This window comes from Manacus vitellinus, unplaced genomic scaffold, assembly GCF_001715985.3.
Source record: "Manacus vitellinus isolate BGI_N305 unplaced genomic scaffold, ASM171598v3 scaffold_50_pilon, whole genome shotgun sequence".
NCBI lineage: Eukaryota > Metazoa > Chordata > Aves > Passeriformes > Pipridae > Manacus > Manacus vitellinus.
In genome coordinates this window covers 1,100,659-1,119,978 of record NW_021940612.1, presented here as the reverse complement: position 1 = coordinate 1,119,978, position 19,320 = coordinate 1,100,659, and the positions used below count along the sequence as shown (strand labels likewise).

General features: G+C 37.3%; 1 protein-coding gene across 1 annotated transcript in view; it reads right to left on the bottom strand.

Moving 5' to 3' along the window:
• ADAMTSL1 (ADAMTS like 1) overlaps window positions 1–19,320 on the bottom strand; it is a 314,782-nt gene that overhangs the window by 76,773 nt on the left and 218,689 nt on the right. The window contains exons 12-15 of the mRNA XM_029962898.1: window positions 17,701–17,905; window positions 16,339–16,486; window positions 12,303–12,387; window positions 1,296–1,597 (exon numbers count right to left, since the gene is read on the bottom strand). Of these exons, the coding sequence (XP_029818758.1) occupies window positions 1,296–1,597; window positions 12,303–12,387; window positions 16,339–16,486; window positions 17,701–17,905 (740 nt within the window). The remainder of the gene's footprint in view (window positions 1–1,295; window positions 1,598–12,302; window positions 12,388–16,338; window positions 16,487–17,700; window positions 17,906–19,320) is intronic.

Here is a 19,320-nt window from a genome sequence, read left to right as displayed (position 1 = left end):
TGCTTCTAGGAGGTGAAAGGTTAGTTCTGCACCTATCGTATTTCATCTCCCTGACTCCAAAAGCAGTAAAATTAATTTGACCAGTTTTTGCACCTATGGCTACAAAAATACCTGACTTAGCATGTGTTAATCTGGAAAGTTTGGAGTTGATGTCAGACAAAAAGAAATCTTGGATGAAAATTTTTGCTGACAATTGGAAGAGATTAAATTTATTAAATTTATTAAGAAAAATGTCTCTCTCAAATCAGTGTCTGTGAGTTAAATGTTTTTTGTGTAAGAAACAAAGCAAAAGTGTCAATGGTCTGACAGCTCTCTGTGAACTGCTGTAAACATTGACTACCATTAACAAACCAAAACTAAGCATAGAAAACATTTGCAATATTTTCTACTAATTGTGTTTTTCAAGATTGTAACTGATTCCCAGTGAATCTGTACAGATCACGCTATTAGCCTCTAACAAAACACTGACTTGTTTTCAGTTCTACAGTACATATTCTGTATTTATGTATAGTACACCTTTCTCAAATAGCCCAAAACTTGTAATGTAAAAAGATAGCAGATGGAAAAATTTAGGTTAAACTTAAAAAAATATTGGAGTGAACATATTTCTCAGAATTAGAGAGATAAAATCATGGGAAAAAAAGGATATCAGAGAAGCGTGTGTTAATATAGTCTATAACGTGGAACCTGAGACCTCGATTGATTTTGAGAAACTCCAAGTGTCAAGCCTGCTAGTTTCAGACTATCATACCATTAGTGCCTTTTTTGCCATATGTTTTCCTTTGCACTGTGATTTGAACTGATGTCACTTAGTGACAGGCGTTAGGGGACAGCTGAGCTCTTAAAATATCAATAATTTCTTTCATCTGCTATAGGAGGACAATTTATTTCCATACGTTTGTACTCGCACAGAAGAACTCAAGAGATAAAAAATAAAAATGACGTGATTGTTAGTCTGCATCACCAGACCCCTTTAACATTCACCTTTTCTGGGTGAGTGCCTTTTGAGAGATCAGCTGATAAAGGAAACATTGATCATTCTTGGTGACAGTCTCAGTCCAAAAGGGCCCAAAAGTCCTGGGCTGAAATATGTTTTGTGTATTTTTTTTTTTACAGTTTTTATCCATGCCTTTTCAAATATGGTTGAACTTGATGATCCTAAAGTCTTTTTTCCAACCTTGATGATTCTATGATTCTAAATAGCCATAGCAAAGCACCATGTCCGTGGGTATTAATTGCAAAGCACACACTTGAAGAGGGAAAGCAAATCCAGCATAGAAACATTTTGCACTTACCTCCTCCACAGGACTCTGAACACTCTGTAAAGCCTTCATATTCCCAGTCATAGAGCTCATCAAACTCCTGCAAGCTGCCATACAGAAACTCAGTCTCCTCTGAGGTGTATTCAGTTGCCTCCCCACTGCAGGGACCACTGTAACAGGCTCTCTGAGACACAGGTTTGGGACCTTCACATTCATCGATGGGCAAGTCAGCCACAGACTGAGAGAAAGAGAGGAGCACTTGACATTTCACAAGCCGCACCTGGCTGCCTACTCCACAGGTGACACTACAGGTGGACCAAGCCTCAGGAATAAACCTGTGAGAGGAAGAGAGCAAGGCAAGTTATGTCCACATACATCCAGGGAACCAAACGCAGTACAGCTCTGTCCAGGTGAAATTTTGTTTAATGAGGAAAAAATTGCTTCACTGCATCAGAGGGATATTATAAAATACACATAGAAGCTATGACATGCTGTTGACAACTCAGTGGTGGGTCTCCTTATATCTAAGAAAGACAAACCCTTTGAGCACCTGCTTTGGTCCTAAAACATCTCAGTGCAAGGCATCCAGCAATCTCCCAAGGTGCATCATGATTCAACTAGCTACCTTTTGCAAGTATTCAAACTAGATCATCTTTAGTTGTTATCATAATTTTTTCACTAGTAAGTACTGAACAGGCTGCTGTTGTCAGGTAATTGTGGTATTACACGGAAAATAATTTCAATTATTGTTCCTGTATCACAGTAACTCTTTTGAAGTTTTAATTTGAAGCTAGTAAAAGGTAAAGAATTCATAAATTCTTCAGCTGCTTTTTGTTTGTTTGTCTGTTTTATTTCCCTAGGACACCTAATTTTCCTCTCATTCCACTCCTATTGTGGATTTCTTTGGCTTGTCTCACTGATTAGTAACCCTTACATGCTTCAAAGTTTTGCTTCTGAAAGTCTCTATATACTTTAGTATAATCACCCTGCAGCTGTCATTACAATAAACAAACAGACTGAATTCCATTTTTTGTTGTTTTCTTCAATAATGGAATAATTTCTTAATTCTTCTGTGCTGTCACTGCTTTTTCAATGTCAGTGCTGAAAACTGACCTAGCATTTTGCTCAAAGTTACATCAAACATGAGATTCACTTTCAACTCTATATCACATCGTTACTACCTTGTTGCAGTAATGCAACACGCTGTGTTTTGCTAAGCTCATGTTGAACTCTGCTGATTCCTAAATCTATCTGGAAAATGTAGTTTCTGGGCACTCCACAACCTGCATTTATTGTTAGATACCTGATGTTAGTGGTATGAGAGCGCTAAAATAATGAATACAGGGTAATTCAGATAGCTTTATCTGACTGTCTTGTCTTTTCCATTGGCCATTCTTCCAAACTTTCTGACATGGGCAAATTCTAAGACAGCGGTTGTAGTCACACTCTAAGGGCTAGAATAGAAAAGTAAATAGTTGAATCGGGCACTGATTCTCACCAAACCTTACAGGAACAATCTCTGTTGATAATGCTTTCCTTTTAGCAGTTAAGTGCTAACTCCTGCAAATTCAGTAAGTTGTTTTCTTCACTGATATTTTTTAGTGCTAATCTAATGAACCAAAAGCTTTTTGTGCTAGGGTCTACTGTCTGACAGAAAACATACACATTAGCTAAATTTATCAAATAAATCACAGGGGATGTATTTTCAATTGAAACCTTGCTATAACTGACAGTATTTCCTCTCCCTTTGGGCTTTATTTCAGTAAACCACACCAGACTTGGACAGGTTTGCCTACAGCTGAAGGCAATACAAATCTCTCTCTTCTATGATCTGGGCTACTTGTGGCTATAGGAAACTCATTTCTCACCTTGGGATCCCACAAACAGCTTGACAGGAAGAAAAAGACAATTTAGTTTTGTGATCAGCATCTTTGGAAGTAATTTTACACACTTCTCTTTTTCATTCACTGCCTTTCTTTAATTGACAAAAGGACTTACCCTTCATTCTGAAGTTAAAAAAAAATCCCAAACCTAAAATGGTACTTGGTGCTTTCCCAGTATGCATATACCAGGATCCCTGACTGAAACAGCACAGTCTGCTTCAGTAGAGAGTGTGCATCTATCTCTTTACCCACTTTTTGTGTGTCTTTAGAACACCTTGTTTCAACCCTGACATTCACTCCTAGAACTATACAAAGGAAGCAATAGAAAGGAAAGAAATAAACTGTAGATATTATTGTAACTTTTAAAATTATTTTTCATGCTGTTACAAAGACTGCAAATTTTTTTTCACAAGCAAAGCCTTTGAGAAACTGATGACGCAAAGTGATTCCAGTTTTCTCCTCTTGAGACATTTTCAGTCTTATTTCAAAGATGAAACAAGAAAGGATTTTGAAAGGATTATATTCTTTAACAGTATAGGTGGGACACTCATCTTGCTTTCTCTAAAACTGCGCAACTGCTCTCTGATGTGGAAAATCTCCTGTCAGAGATTAAATGGCTCTGTGACATATATTTTGACTAGTTAAAATACATAGCTTCTCAACCTGACCAACTAAGAGGTAGAAATCCTAATCAAGATACAGAAAAAAAAAAAAAAAGCCCCTGGTTTTCATCAGAGTCTTCATCAGAAGCTGTCTTCCTTATATTTTTGAACATTGTGAATTGTTGTCTAACTGTGCTTTGTTGAAGACCTGCTGTATTACAAAGAGGGAGGATACTTTGCAAGGTATTAAAATTACTCATTTAGAAAACCAGAGATACCTCAAACACTCAGAATATTTACACATGACACATATCACATATACAAACAAAGGAACAAAAAGGAGAGGACACAAAAAGAAAGTAAGAACATTGCTAAAAGTAGACTGGATCCTTGTTGAAATGAGGCTTGATCTATAAATGTCACATGTTCTATTATTTCACCCTGTTCAGCAACTCATAACAAAAATGCGAACACCTTCAGGAAATATTTTATTCAGCTATCTGGGCTCAATTTCTACATTTCAAGTGATAATTTCGGAAACATAATTTCATTCTAATATAACTGTTGGCTGTTAAAGACAGAATTGTTAAAATCAAGAGAGTTAAAAGCAGAAAAAAAGAGGGGAAACTCAAGAAAACCCCACAAAAAAAAATCTCCATTCCATTAGAAATGGAATAGTTATGTAATGCAAATGAATAATATAAATATACAATGTTTCTGAATTTCCCATCGTCCCAAAACCAGGAAATTACAAAAGCTTTCAAATCTCTTTGTGTTGTCATTAATGATAAACGTTGCCAAATGGTGAGCACAAACCACAAAAAGTATGTGAATAAGAAGGGGACAGTTCCATGGATTTAGAGTTATTTGTTCCACATATAGCTCATCATCCACTGCACAGCACTGTGCATTTCTGTATGCTAACCCCTACTTGGAAAATGGAAGTAGTGGAACAAATTTAATGAGAAGTAGTTTTTTAGAAAATGGGAAATGATGGAGGTTTTTCACTTGTCATTGCATACTGTTTAATTAAATCCCACTGTAATAATCATCCCTATAATAATATCCCTAGTAAATTAGACAAAGGCAATAACTCACTGTAGTAATGTGACAGTAGTAGTTAGTTGTCAGGTAGAATCCAATTGTGTTAACAGCTGTACAAACGAAAAATAAAAAGGTGTCTCTTTCCTCAGAGATATATTGAGTATTTCCTATCTCTTGCCATACATCGCAGTGTTGCTATTGAATCAAAGATCATCATGTTGCCATTGAATCAAAGATCATCTTCTTTTATTACTCAGAGCAGAAATGGCAACATGCTTCTCCCATAAAGAAAAAATACAGAAGCAAGTGTGTTCCGAGAGCTCTGATGAATATTTTAAAGAGGAATCTGTTGCTCCTGTTCTAGAGAGATCAGTGTGAGGCAGAGAAGTGAAAGCTGGGAGGAGGGAAAATCATGACCTTGCTTGGTTATGACTGACTTGACCATGTCTGCTGTTACTCAACTGCTGGAACACTGACTACATTACAGCACCCAGACGTGGAATGGTTGAATGGCCCCTCTGCCTGTCACCCCCTGCCTACATGGGCATCTCCATGGGTGGCAGTGCTCTAAGCCTGGAGAAGGTAAAGAGTTGGAATAGAAGGTGGAAAACTCTCTAAAGAAAACTGGGTGTGAAAAATTGGTGTTGCTTGTACACAAATGCCTGTACTTGTTTCTTTGGCCTGTGGGCATTCTACAGAGATGGACCAGCAACCTATTCCCATGATATGAACCCCCTTGAAAAATAGTGAGTTCTGGATTTAAAAGAGGCATTCTATATATTTCAGTGGTTTCTTGTTAGCTGTTGAGGTTTCAGAATCTATACAAGATTGTGTTCAGCTGAAGGGAGAGTGGCACCATTTGTCATATGCGCATTAGCCTCTGATGGGCTGCATAATGTGTTCCAGAAATATGAAGAAAGGAAATGTAATGACACTGATATCAATGGACTTCTGCAGGTGTTGTGTTGAGCTGGTTTTGGCTCATTGCTTTTCTAGTATGCTACAGTCACTGTATATTTTAAGGAAATTTTAATATGATAGCAAAACCAACTTACTATGTTTGTATGTGATGCATTCAATAGAAAATATGGAGACTGTAAAACACACACCAGTCCAGCCTTCAGGCTGCACATCCAACAGACCTGCAAGTATAAATGAATAAAAGCTGTCTACAGAATTTCACCCACACAAGAACACTGGGTAGATACTGCTTGCCCAGCTCAATTTTGCAAGGACTATTCACACTTTCATAAACTATTATTCATGTTCACATGAATGCCCCTTTCAGATAACACTGTCTAGTGTTAAAAAACCCTTTACATTATATAATTGGAATTTATTTTACAGTATTTATTTAAAAATCCAGATTTTGCAGACTAAAATGTGCTATGCAATTATCACTTGTATACAGATTCAGCAAAAGTAATGTCAACATTTAAGCTGAGAACAGCAATGAGAATGGTAGTACATAGTCTCAAGACAATGGTATTTTTTCCTTCAAGTTCTGGGCACAGCTAAGGACTGGTGTACATTCCCCTCAGTATAGCAACATATGTTCCTACAATGTGTGTTATGAAGAAAAAGAAGTGTCTGCAGACTGATGTGGTTTGACCCATGGTGAAAAATAGCTCACTTTCTTCACTGCTACATAATTACATATTGCCATAATTTTTGTTGTTTAATGGTTTTTTGCTTGGCTTTTTTTTTTTAACTTGCCTTTTTTTTTTTTTTAATCCATCTTTGGGTAAATCCATGGCTTAGATAAAGTCTGAGGTTTAGAGAGATGCACAAACCAGTAAGACTGAGTGTTCCAGGACACAGACACTCATCTATTAAGGTATCTAAAATCAGATATTAATGGTGAAATAAAATGTTCAGTGCCTTCTTCAAAGGCTTCAGAACTTTCTGTGATAGAACCAGGAACTGAGCTCAGACTTCCAGACTCCTTATCTTGAGCTGAAATGCAAACCTGTCCTTTTCTCCAGGAGAGGCCACCTTTCCACAGGTTTTAAGGTGTGGGTAACACCACAGGATGCTCTCATACAGCAATGGATATCTGCTGGTGCCATTGTTAGAAGTGAAATGGAGGTCATGACCATTTATCAACAAAATCTCAGGGCTGTGTAAGAGTAACGGCACTGGAGCCAGCTGCATAGGTCCAATTCCAGTCAGAGTGACTACATTCTGTTCTCTACAGCTTCCCTTAAGTTTAGTTTGAATATGATCTTTTCCTTCAGCTTTGTGTCTAATTATTCTGTGCTGTTGGTCCCCTTTGTTTACTCTGCCTTTCTGCTCAGGGAAGATAACTGCTTCTGTCCTGTATATTTATTACACATAAATCCTAAGTAGTTGGGACTGTATCTATAGGTCCTTGAATGAGTAGATCGAAAGCATTATCTAATGTGAGGCTGCTGCATTGCTGATCTTCCCTTTGACAACCATATATACAGTTTAATGTTTTGCCATTAGATCTTAATATGAAGAAGTTTCCCTAAACTTTCTTCTTCCTCTTCGCTGCATGACTCTGAACTGGACAAGCCTAGTAGTTGTTAAAGCTTTATGTTCTCACTACCTTTTTTTTGGTAATCCAATAATCATAAAATGCTTTAAAGTAAAGCCTTAGTAGGAAGTTTTGAACTTATGACCTGTGAATCGTGTACAAAGATCATGATGGAAACTGTTCAACAAAGAAAATCAAAATAAAATAGCTTATGTGTTTTTGGAAACATAAATACCTACTGCAAAGTTAAAAAGAGATATTGGGTGTCCCTGCCACACTGCCCTCTCTGTCCACATCTAGTTCCCTGAGGGCTTTTTCACTCCCACAGATGCATGTCAGGAATTTCTCTTTTTTTTCACTGAACTGGCCTCATCACTTTGATGGTGCCATCTGGCATCCAGATACTATTGTTTGCCCTCTACCTTGTCCTCCCCCACCTCCTTTTTTTTATGGCCAGCACAAGGGTTATTTATGGCACTATGTTAAAAGCTGGATATGGTGTGAATATACAAAAGCATTTTTCAAGTGTTAGAGGCAGAAATCTTTAAAGAAACCCTCTACCACTGATCCAAGGCCTGCTGAATGGCCACTTCAGAGACAGACAGCAACAGGAGGAAAACATGTACAACAACACAGGACAGCAAGGCCTTCTCACCTTAAACCTTTGTCATGACATAGATTACAGCACTTTCTTACCAAGATAGAGTATTTCATAGTAGTTCTGTCAGCAATTAATATTTAATTGATCCCATCTAGGGGTGCAGTAGGTCAGACAACACAAACATAACTATTCCCTCTAGTCTTCAAGTGGCTGAACTGGTTGTGTTTAATTCTCTGAGCAGTAGAACCAATGAAGAACTATTTAACATAGATTTATATTTGAAGTGCCCAAATGGATTCTCTGCTATGTGTTAAGGACTGAAACTCCTTTAAAAACCTTTCTTTCAATTGAGGAATTGTAGGGTGTCAGTCTTCTACTCAGTCATTTAGTTCAGTGACATATGTGGAAAATAGTATAACCGAATTTCCTGGAGAGTATCAACCAAGTTTGACAAAGGAGTAAAATTCTCTGTGGTAACTTCATACTTCCGTCAAAATCAGTTAACAGGAATAAATTCAGATATTACTGAGAGAAGAGGAAGGCAACTGACAGATAGACATATACAGACAAAATTCAACTGTAAAACTTGCTTGATTTAGAAATTCCTGAAGATATAAATAATGGAAGGCACTATGCACAGATGGAATAAAACTGAGACATCTGGTGCTTTAGCAGCACACATCAGAGAATTATCACAAATTACAGGTGAAAGGATAGTATAAAAGAAATACTGTAGCTTTATAAATCATGGTATATTTCATAACAAAAATCATATTCAATAGAAAGTCATAAAAGTCAGAAGACAGTAATACAGAGATTCACAAATATAAGGACTTAATGCATAGAAGAAATATGTTGAAAATTTTCAGTTTTAGCTCTTAAACTTCTAATTAAATATAAACGTGAAGCAGGACAACAGAGTTGCTTATTGATGAGGTTTATTTTCTCTGCTTGAGGAATGATAAGGAAGAAAGGAGTAGGAGTAGGAGAAGAACGGTCTACTGGCTACAAATAATGATCCTGTCTGTAGATGAGTATGGGGGCACTCAGCGACCTGGTGGTATAAGAAAGCTTTGGAACAGCCTCAGATAAAGTGTGGGAAAAGAATGAATCCTGGCTGATGTCTGCTCAAGTGGGGTCACAAAATTGGTTATTATTGCACCAATGCAGAGTGAATAGGAAAATTACATAAGCATAGCTTCTCTGAAGAAACTTCCATTACTACAACTTCAAGTAAACACACTAATGAACACAATTCTGCCTCTTCAGCATCTGGCTTACCATACCACCAGAGGTCAACTGCTGTTCCCTCTCCCCCACAGCTTTACCCACCCCCTCCATGTTGCCCCTCCTCTACCCATTGTTTCCTCTCTGCTGAGTGAAAGAGTGTGGGCTCGTCCTGGCTGCCCAGTTCGATTCCTTCCTCAAACACTGCTCAGTCAGCTCTGCTAGGCTAGATCAAAGTAAAGAAATGGCTTTCTTAGAGGAGGGGAAACCAATAATGAAAATTCTTTTCTATAACCCCAGTATGTTTTCTGAAATATTTACAGCAAACACACTGCAACACGCTCAAGTGTAAGACAATAAGAAGTTGAGAGTTCCATTTTTGTTAGTCAAATCTACAGTCAGCAAAATAGCTGGCCCCATCACACAGTCTTACACCAGCTAGTGCTTGATCCAACATTAAAAAACTCTTAGCTGTTCCAACCCTCAAACTACCATACACCTACATCACGGACCGATCATTTATCGGCCAAAATATGTGGGTGGTAGTCTGACATCTGTCAGATTGGTGGGCCATGGAGTATTATAGTTTGTCTCTGCGCAGCTACAGGAGCACAGACCAAAAGGTACACTATCATGGAATACACCTTGTTCTTCACCTAGTTGGTGTGTCTGAAATCCCTACATAGCTAAAATGAGAAGTGATGCCATAAAGCTGGCACTGAAGGTTGATATTTGCTTGTATCTTGATGTGTTCTGAATGTTTTGTCTCCTTTTTAATACTGTTACACACAGTTTTTCAATCTAATGACCAGGATCTAAAATGAATAACTGTTTAAAGTTAGACATTAATGAAAAAAATCTATTAATAGTGAGGCATTGAAACCAATTTTAAGTGGAAGTTCACTGGTGAAGATCGCTGAAGCAGATTAGATATTCTAGCTGTTACAGTATAGATATTCTGGCTGTTACAGTATACAGGTGGGGATTGCATGGATAGTTCTTTCAGCTTAAATTTTCAAAGTATTTATTTGGTTTTCTGTCTCATGCCTTATCACTAAAAACCATTCCAAACTAAACACAGGGCATCTCTGAGCTTTGGGAAAGTTTGCGTAAAGATCCTGACTTTGTGCCCTTTTTCGTGTTAGTCAACACATATAAAAATCTGTACTTGAATTTCATTTATGTCAAGAAGATTTCTCATTAGCCTAAAATAAAGATTAGAAATGCTCCTAGAGTTGTGCCTTGCAGGGAGAAAACAAATGTACAAAATGTCACCCTATGGCAGACTGAATCTAGTCTGGATTGTGCCCCACTGCATGGATACGTTGATGTTCCACTGGTACCACTGAAGTCTTGCATTAGGTGGGGTAAAAATGATTAGGGTGTTTTTGTGGGACTGGGCATGTACTGCAGCATAGCAGTGACCTATAAAATGAGGAGGTGTCATAGCTGCACTTGAAAACAATTTTAAGTTATTAAGTCCCTTTAGGTCTCTCAAGGTCTGTTTTAATATCACAAATAATACACCCATAACGTTTTCCAGAATACTTTATTAAAATACACATTATGATAAACAAAAGCCTCTTCATTTTTCCCTGCAGATTACACCTATTTTCTACAAATACCTTCTTGTTAATATTTAAAGCTACATATACTCAAATATATATATGTCACTCTTTTTCTACAGTGCAATCAACCTTGTTCACAAAATCTATAAAAAAATTATTAGTGTAACAAATTATTCCAGATACGACCACATAACAGCACATCAGTATGAATTCTAATTCATGTATGTTCTAAAGGTTTATTTACAGTTTGGTAAATGTACATTTAGCTAAGTGATTTAGAATAGTCACAAGAAAATCACAAGAAAATAAACTGCACTTTACAAATTAAAAATTAGCATATTCACAAATACCAAAGTTTCTAGGCTTTGACTCTGAATGAATCAACCTATAACATCTATGGAACTCTGGAAAGAGTTAAACATCTCATTATACTATATGTGATAGCCGTTACTAATATATATATAAAGACATATTAATGTGTATATTTGTATGTTTATATTTGTGTATAAATGCATGTAGATATATATATTTGTCTATATGCATGTATGCATGTATACATACAGCAGCTGGATAATTTTTCTTTTATTTTGAGGGACTTATTACGTATGTCTCTACCTCTCTTTCAGTGTTCCAGTTTTAAATTACTTAAATGCAGATTAACCATGCCAAAACTGCATAACAGTTATATATACGACTGTTTTATATATATATATATATATATTTATATTTATATACATATATATATAACTGTTATATTGCATAAACCCCAATGTTTGTTAGTCTAATACACAGCTGCAACTGCAATAAAAAATGCCATGTGCTCAGACATGAGGAACTGGATATTTATTAAAGCTGTGAACAGAGGCTGTAATTACAGCATGCGTTTATCACAGTTTCAGAAAAAAAAAATCCAAAACATAATCATCACAGTTTATTTTTAATTTCTGAGCCTCATTGCTAGAGGTTTGTGTGGTACACACCACAAGTTTCTAGTTTATTTTCTGCTAAAATTAATTATTTTCTTTTTTTTTTTTCCTGTTACCACGCCTTTGTCTGGGGGAAGAGGTAAGAGGTAATTATCACTAGCTGCTTTGTTTTACCTCTTACTTCATGGGGTGATTGTGAAAATACAGAAAGGTGCTGAGTTGTGAAGACACAGTGGTCATGGATAACACATAACTACTTAGGTAGATAGACTCTTATTATAATATTCTTGTAAATGACCTTAAATAAAACACATATATATTTGCTTAAATCGAATCTGCATTCACCTCTTGACATCTGTCTCTTCACACCTAAGTGTGATACAGCCTTAATAGCATCGATTTCCACAGGGGTGGGTTTGGCCTTTGCACTCTAAGAGACTGTGTTAGTTCTGCACAAGCCCCAGATTTCCATAGAGAATCATCACAGAATGCTCTAGGTTGAAAGGGACCTTAAAGAATCTCTAGTTTAAACCCCCCTGCCATGGTTTCACCATGCCACCTATCCCTAGACCAGGTTTTTACAAGCCCTATCCAACCTGGCCTCCCTGAACACCTTCAGGGAGGGAGCATCCACAACTTCTCTGGATCACATAATGAGAATCTGCTGTAAGCAAATTTTTAAGACTTACGATGGTTCTTCAGATACAGCTGTTCCTTCCTCCAGCTCTTGAGCCTGCTTATACCATGGCAACTTTGCTTCCACAGGAAGTTTCTCTATGAAGCAAGCACAAGCACATGAAAACAGGAAGCATGCAGTAACACTACTGTGTGTGACAGCCTCCCTGCTCTCACCAACCTTGCATATGATGCATGTGTGACTTCACACACATGGAGGCTAAGCACAAAGAAGAAAGAGAAAAATGAGAGCAGAAGAAAGAAACTCTTCCATTACCTGGACTATAATGCTTACAAGACTATATGGCCAGATATTTCAGTGTTACAGGAAGAAGGGCTATGGTGTCCTAAAGCCAGAAAGGCAAATTAGGTCACCTTTCAGACTTTACAACTGGACTGTAAAAGTAGGCACTTTGGAAAGTACTTTTTGGAGGGAGTCTTGCAAGTGTAATAGGTCTCCATTATACTGCAAAGGTAAAATGTGTAACATCCGTGTGTCTACCTTTAAATTTTGGAACTTCAGAAGACATCTTAAGCTTGGGTTTGGTAGATTACAAAAAGGAAGAAAACCTTTGGTTGGATGAGTGATGCCACAGAAAAACCTTAATAAAATGGCCCATCTATGCTTTTCAACTTTATCAGTTCATCAGCTATGTGGATTTAAAAAAATGTGCTTGATACTTTTTCTGTCATTTCTGATGGAAAACAGGGGGGCTGCTTTTCTTGTCCTCCAGGATGTGTGCACAATTTAACAAGCTGGTCTGCTGTGGGGAGTGCAGAGTCATGTTGCTTTGCAAGCCCAATTCCACTTTCATGCAATGTTAAAGTGGAGTAATTGAACTGAAGGTAGTGGAGCTGTTTTAGCTCTACAAGGATATAAAGCAACATCAAATAGGCACTGTAATTTGAGAAGGAGCTCTGCATTTCAACAAAACATGGTCTTGGATTAGGGGAAAAACACAAACAAAAGGCGGTGAGACAGATCACTGAGCAGGACCAAATCTATTTATCACTCACAAATCACCTGAGCCTTTTGGGTTTATATAATGATGGATTTATACTCACCAACAGAAGCAGGTTAATGTCATTTAGAATAGTTAGGAATTTTCTGTGACTCTCTTGTGCATAAGAATAAACATTTCACATGTACACATGAAATTTTCCACCTGTTAGTTGTATCATAGAGGAATGACAACTTACAACTTGACTTTACAGCTACTGGAACTTTAGTCATGCAAATTTCCTTGGAGCAAGTTATTAACTGAGATAAAAAGGGACAGTAACAGAGTTATTATGCCTCTATCTTAGAAACAGCATGCCAAGCTCTTACTCTAACATATTTATTAGAGTCATTTAAGGATGAATATTTGCCAGCACAGCTCTTAGCTTAATCTGTATTTTACCACATTTGTCATCTAAAATATGTCGGAGATATTTCTATTTATATGTTCTGCAGTTTGTTTTATGGGTTTTGGAAAACCAAATCTCACTTCTGTGCTTTTTTGCTTCGATGCAAGTGCTTTTAAAAAGCAGAAGCTCTTGTGTACTGCTGCCTGTTATGTGACTTTTTAAATAACTTTTCTTTATTTTAGAGGTGTAGTTAATTATCATCTGCACTGTAAAATTTGTTAGAGGATTAGAAATGTTGATGTTGTACAGTATGCTTTGACAGAAAAATGAACAAAAAGCACTTCTAGCATAAGCTAAGGAGGAATTTTTACCTTTGGAAATTAAAGTAAAATCTCTTTTTTTTCATAAAACACTACCAGTAAAAACACTTAAATCCTATATTATACAGAAAGTCATATTAGATGAATACACTTTCCCTATTAAAACTGAAAATCATTACTTAATCCAGTGATATCCTGTTTTTCCCCCTTATTGGTGCAAGATAAAGTGCCTTAGTGTTTGAATAAACTAAAATGAAATAAATCATATGAACTATAGATCTTTAATGTCTTTTTAGCCCAATGTGTAAAAAGAAGAGAGACGTCCATATTTTTTGCCTTGCTACTTTAGTCAGGAAGACTGTTTTCTGCTTTGTGTTAATACAGCTGCAGAAGGCAAAAGCAGGCTAATTATTAAAACAGTCAATAGACAAGAGGCACTTTGCTATCTCTACTGCTCTAAATTTTTAACTCTAGATGTGTGAAATAAAAAGGACAAACCTCCAGTATATAAACAGAATAATTTGCATTGGAAGACACCTCTCGATATTGTGCAGTCCAACTCTTCTGAAAGCACTATTCAGCCTTCATGTTACAGTTACATGAGTATTCAAACATTACCACTTGCATTACCACAGGGAGAACTGCGAGAGTGTTGCAGAACAAAGATGAAGAGGAAAGCTAAGCCAAGGCAAGCCAGTATGCTTTGCAAGGGACTTTCCATCCCATGTGAAAAAATGGAAGAAGGAAATAACTGCCTACAACCATAAATTAATGATGTATGTGCTGCAAAGGGCAGCACAGATTTTGCCCTGGGTAAAGACACCATGCTCTTGTAAGGGTGGACTTCCAGCAAACAGCAATTAACTTTATTCCCAGACAAGTCCCATTGGAAGATACTTCTTGAGAGACGCAGGCAAGCAAAGCTTTCCTAGCTAGTCTTGCACCCTTCTCAGGTTCCCTATGCAGAAGTCAGTAGTGGGTGGTTTCCAACATATGATTTTTTTTGTCTTACTGCATTTTGCTTAGACTGTATGTTACAGGCTGACCAGATCTTGCATTACCTGTGTTCTGAACACCATAAATCTATAAAGCCCCATAAAGCAGCTAACTGGACGAGCTGAAAATCCCTGATCCTCTGTATGACGCCCAGAGTCATGCTAACACATGGGCCTTTTTTGCTTTGTTTTTTTTTACATCTTGGAAGGCGGATGGAGTGAGCTCATGTTGGTCAGTAAAATACAGTGCAAACATACCCATTGCCATACCCATAGGGTCCCCAGAGATCCTATGGCTGGGTTTCACCATTCTGGTGGCTGGTAGACACAGTGGATTCTTATGGTCCAGACAAACTGGAATCTTGAAACTTGGCAAGTGTGCCCATCATTAGCCACCAAGCGCAGAAATTAAAACTCCGAATTTCACTGTTCCATCTTGGAATAGTATGAGGTCACAGGTCAATCTTATTTCATGGGGCTTCATAAAAGGTTCTCTTAATATGTTTCAGGATAGCAATTCTTTTTTTGTTTTTCCAGGAATTGTTTTCTTCTTATGGTAGAGTTCAAGTCTCCAATTTAGGAAAATTAAGTTCACCTGCATCACTGTAGCCCAAACTTTTCCATACATTAGTCAGCATACACACACAGAGGTGGTAACAATAGAGCTGTATACATGCATAATCCCATGCAATGGTCAAATACATTCATCGGCTGCACCTAGTCACTGCCACTAATCCAACCACATCTCCAAGACTCTTTATAATATTCCCGTCCCATAAGAACCTCCAAACAACTGCAGAAATATTTTCTTCTTCTTTCATCAAACGCGAGGGACTTACCTCAGTATTACTATCTGTCTAAGGCCCAAGTAAAAAAATATTTCTATACAGATTGTGCATACTCCTTGTCATAAAATGTTTCAAACCTAGCAGTCTGACAAATTTTACAGCCTAGCTAGTAAGAGGGGCCTTGTGAGGAGATATACAATGCTTGCTTCTGACCTATTTCAAGCTCCAAGTTATGAACAGCCACTTTGGTAATTATGGTTACATTTATAAGGCATTATAGGCATTGTTTATATATTCAATTTATTTTAAAATAGAGGGCAAATTTAGCTCAGACACAAACAGTGAAGTCACACCTGCTCACAATAGGGTCAAAATTATACTGCTTGGTCTGCTGAACCACAAATTAACAATGAAAAGCCCAAAGCTTTTAAGAAAGAGGAATAGGTCAGTACTCACTCAAGTTGCTAGCAGGCACAGGAACAGACAGGTGCAAAACATAACTCAGTGCAGGTAGAAACAGTGATGCCAGCAACAACACAAAACTGTTGAAAATTGAAGAGCTCTGAAAAATTTATGAGAACCCTTCTGTCTCATTACCTCTGGGTTTGTAGCAAGGAGTGGATACAATGCATTCCTCTTTTATGTGTGGCTTTGTTTTAGGACTACAGCCTCCTGTATGCATTCCTCTGTGATCAAGGCAAAGGACTACACGGTATCTGAGTCCTTGTCCACAGGTCACAGTGCACTGGATTAAAAAAAAAAAAGGTGTGTGTGATACATCATAGGAGTGAAAGGGGAATATGCAACAGAACTATGTGTACATCAGAGAGCAAGAAACATGCTGCAGAAACACCCAAGCTTGAACATAAAGTATTCATAATATTTGGTAGTTATGGATGTGGTATAAAAGTGACAGAAATTTTTGCCTTTTTGCTCTGAACATTTACTTGATTTGGACATTTTGCCATTGGATTTCTCTTGCAGTGCCACTCCTGCAGTGTTGCCTACATGGCTTGTGGCCATCTGTCCCATATTAGATATGCTCACTAACACCCTGTCAGTTTCATCTGGAGCCACTCTGCTTTGCTTGGACAAAGTTTTGGGGCTTACAGATTAACAGAGCGACACTCAGGTTTTTTGGAACAAGGTACTAACCAGAATGGAAAACTCTTGCACTTTCTTCTCACAGATACTTTCTTAAGCCTCACTTGTTTTTGCAACGGTTTATCAATTTTTTCCCTCTGTACAGATTGTTTCAGAATTGGTTGCACTTGAGGGGATCAAAACTACTAACCAGCGGGGAGGGCTATGGATACCACCAATATTTCTTTGCTCTTGGATAGCAGCTTCCATGTAGAAATCAGTCAACACTTTGCAATCAGTCAACACCTCATCGGTATGTGAGCTTAGCTTCTAAACACATATATTTGTTGAGAAACTACAATCAAGATACATCTTCATGTACAAAGTCAAAGTACTTTATTACTTTTGTAGAAGGACATTTCAAAGAAGTTTACTTTCATACGGGAGGAAAGCCAAATCAGGAACAGAAAAGTGCAAGTGTCAAACTGCAGACTAATTTACAGCTTTACGTATTTCTGGAAATTTCTCAGCAATTAATGAATTTCAATTTATGTCCCAATGTTGTAATAAAGATATACCACTACATGATTACTGGGCTTTTTTTGTGCATTTCATTTTTATACCCAGTCTATTATTAGCAGAAAGTCACAAATTAAAGAGCTGATTTATTTTCCCATCATTCTTCTTAATCTTAATACACTTTTCCAGAGTGTTTACTTGGCAGTTAGTTAGACAAACAGCATAATTTAAAACAAAGGTGTTGGCAATAAGGAAAGAAAGCACTGAATGTCCCTACTTCCACAAATTCACTAAACTATAATTTCATATATGTTCCTAGTGTGGTAAATACAAAACCAACAAAGCTAAATTGATTACCGGAGACCATTCCTGAGCAAGCCACTTTGGGCAGTCAAATATATTGCAAGGCTGGACAACAGGCATCTTTGGAGTATACATGCATTTCCATTCTTCCACAGGGCTGATATGCCCCTGAATGTCTTCTTCCACACATGAGATGGTACGGCTTTGAATGCCTCCTCCACAGGATGAGGAACAGGCAGTCCAGGGTGTACTTTCCCATCTGAGAAAACAGAGAGGCATCAAGAAAAGTAACCGTTGCTGTTCCCACCCCCAACTGTACCCCAAAAATGCACAAATTGCTATCTGTAAGTGTATTTTCTTTTCTGATTAGTGTCAGTAAAAATTAATCATATATCTATTTTCATAAGTGTCCATAGCAGCAAAGAATGCTCATGGCTGGTGTCTTTAAGTCACAGACAAGTAATATGGAACAGCCTCTCTCCCACTAACCCAATTACTACTACCACAGAAAATTGAAATACTTTTAACCTAATTTCTTTTTTTATTACTTGATGGAATTAAATTATCTTCACAATTTGTCACATTCTGAGGAATCTTTGTCACAAATCACTGGAAACTCAGTGTGCTCCAAGGCTGATGTCTCCTTTGCAAGAAAATAAAGGGAAACAGTAGTGGTTTTTTCCAGGGAAGCAACTCAGCAGAGGAAAAAAGAAAAAAAATGGGAGGAAATTACTGAAAAGATCTAACTATACTGATAAGATATATGTCCTCTGATGCATAAACCAGAAGGACCTTGTTTCCTTGTAATTAAGGCAGTGAGAGGAACCGAGAAACCATCTTTTTTTTTGTCTACAGGTGCCATCTGAGAGTGTAATGGCAAATCCAAAGAACAACATATATGTTCTGAAAGGCTATGCATACCTATGTGATACAGATACCATAAGGTATGTATTCCTTTATATATGTACATGTCTGTCTACATAATACAGTCTGGTATTGCCTCTCTTATATTCAAGCCGTTGCCACAGATTACCTGTGAGACCATTCTCATGATCCAGTATGGCTATTCCTATATAATCCTGTGCATGCCTGATGGTACAGAAGTATGTATGTTCTACCTACCTGGAAACATTTCACAAAATCATTTTTTTTCCACAAAGGCAAGTGTCCTTTTGAGAAGGATATTACAAATACTGTTTGAAGCAATTATTTTGGTCATAAGATTCCATTTTTTGACTTCAAAGAATAGTTTTTGTGGAAAATACCAAGCCTACTTTCTGCTTCAGGCAAGAAGTAAAAAAAGTGAAAGGTGAGGATTTTTTTTTCTCCCACTTAAAACAAAGGAAATATTTTTGTTAAGTAACAATTACAGAATCCCCAAGATTGTCAAGCAATATGAAAAATGTTTATTTTTCTCTCTGATTTTTCATCATCTCAACCATATTCTTATCTTTTCCAGTACACCTAGCACTACCTACACTTGGCTACTGGCTGAAAGTACCATAAAACTCATGGTGAAAGGGTTTATACTAATAATCATTTATGAATGTTACGACCACTGATTAACACTATGACTTACCAATAGGAGTGGTGAAACCGTTTTTACACCATGCCACAGTCATCATTTTGTGCTGATCATGTTACATATTTAAAGGATTTAAAGGAGAGCAATAA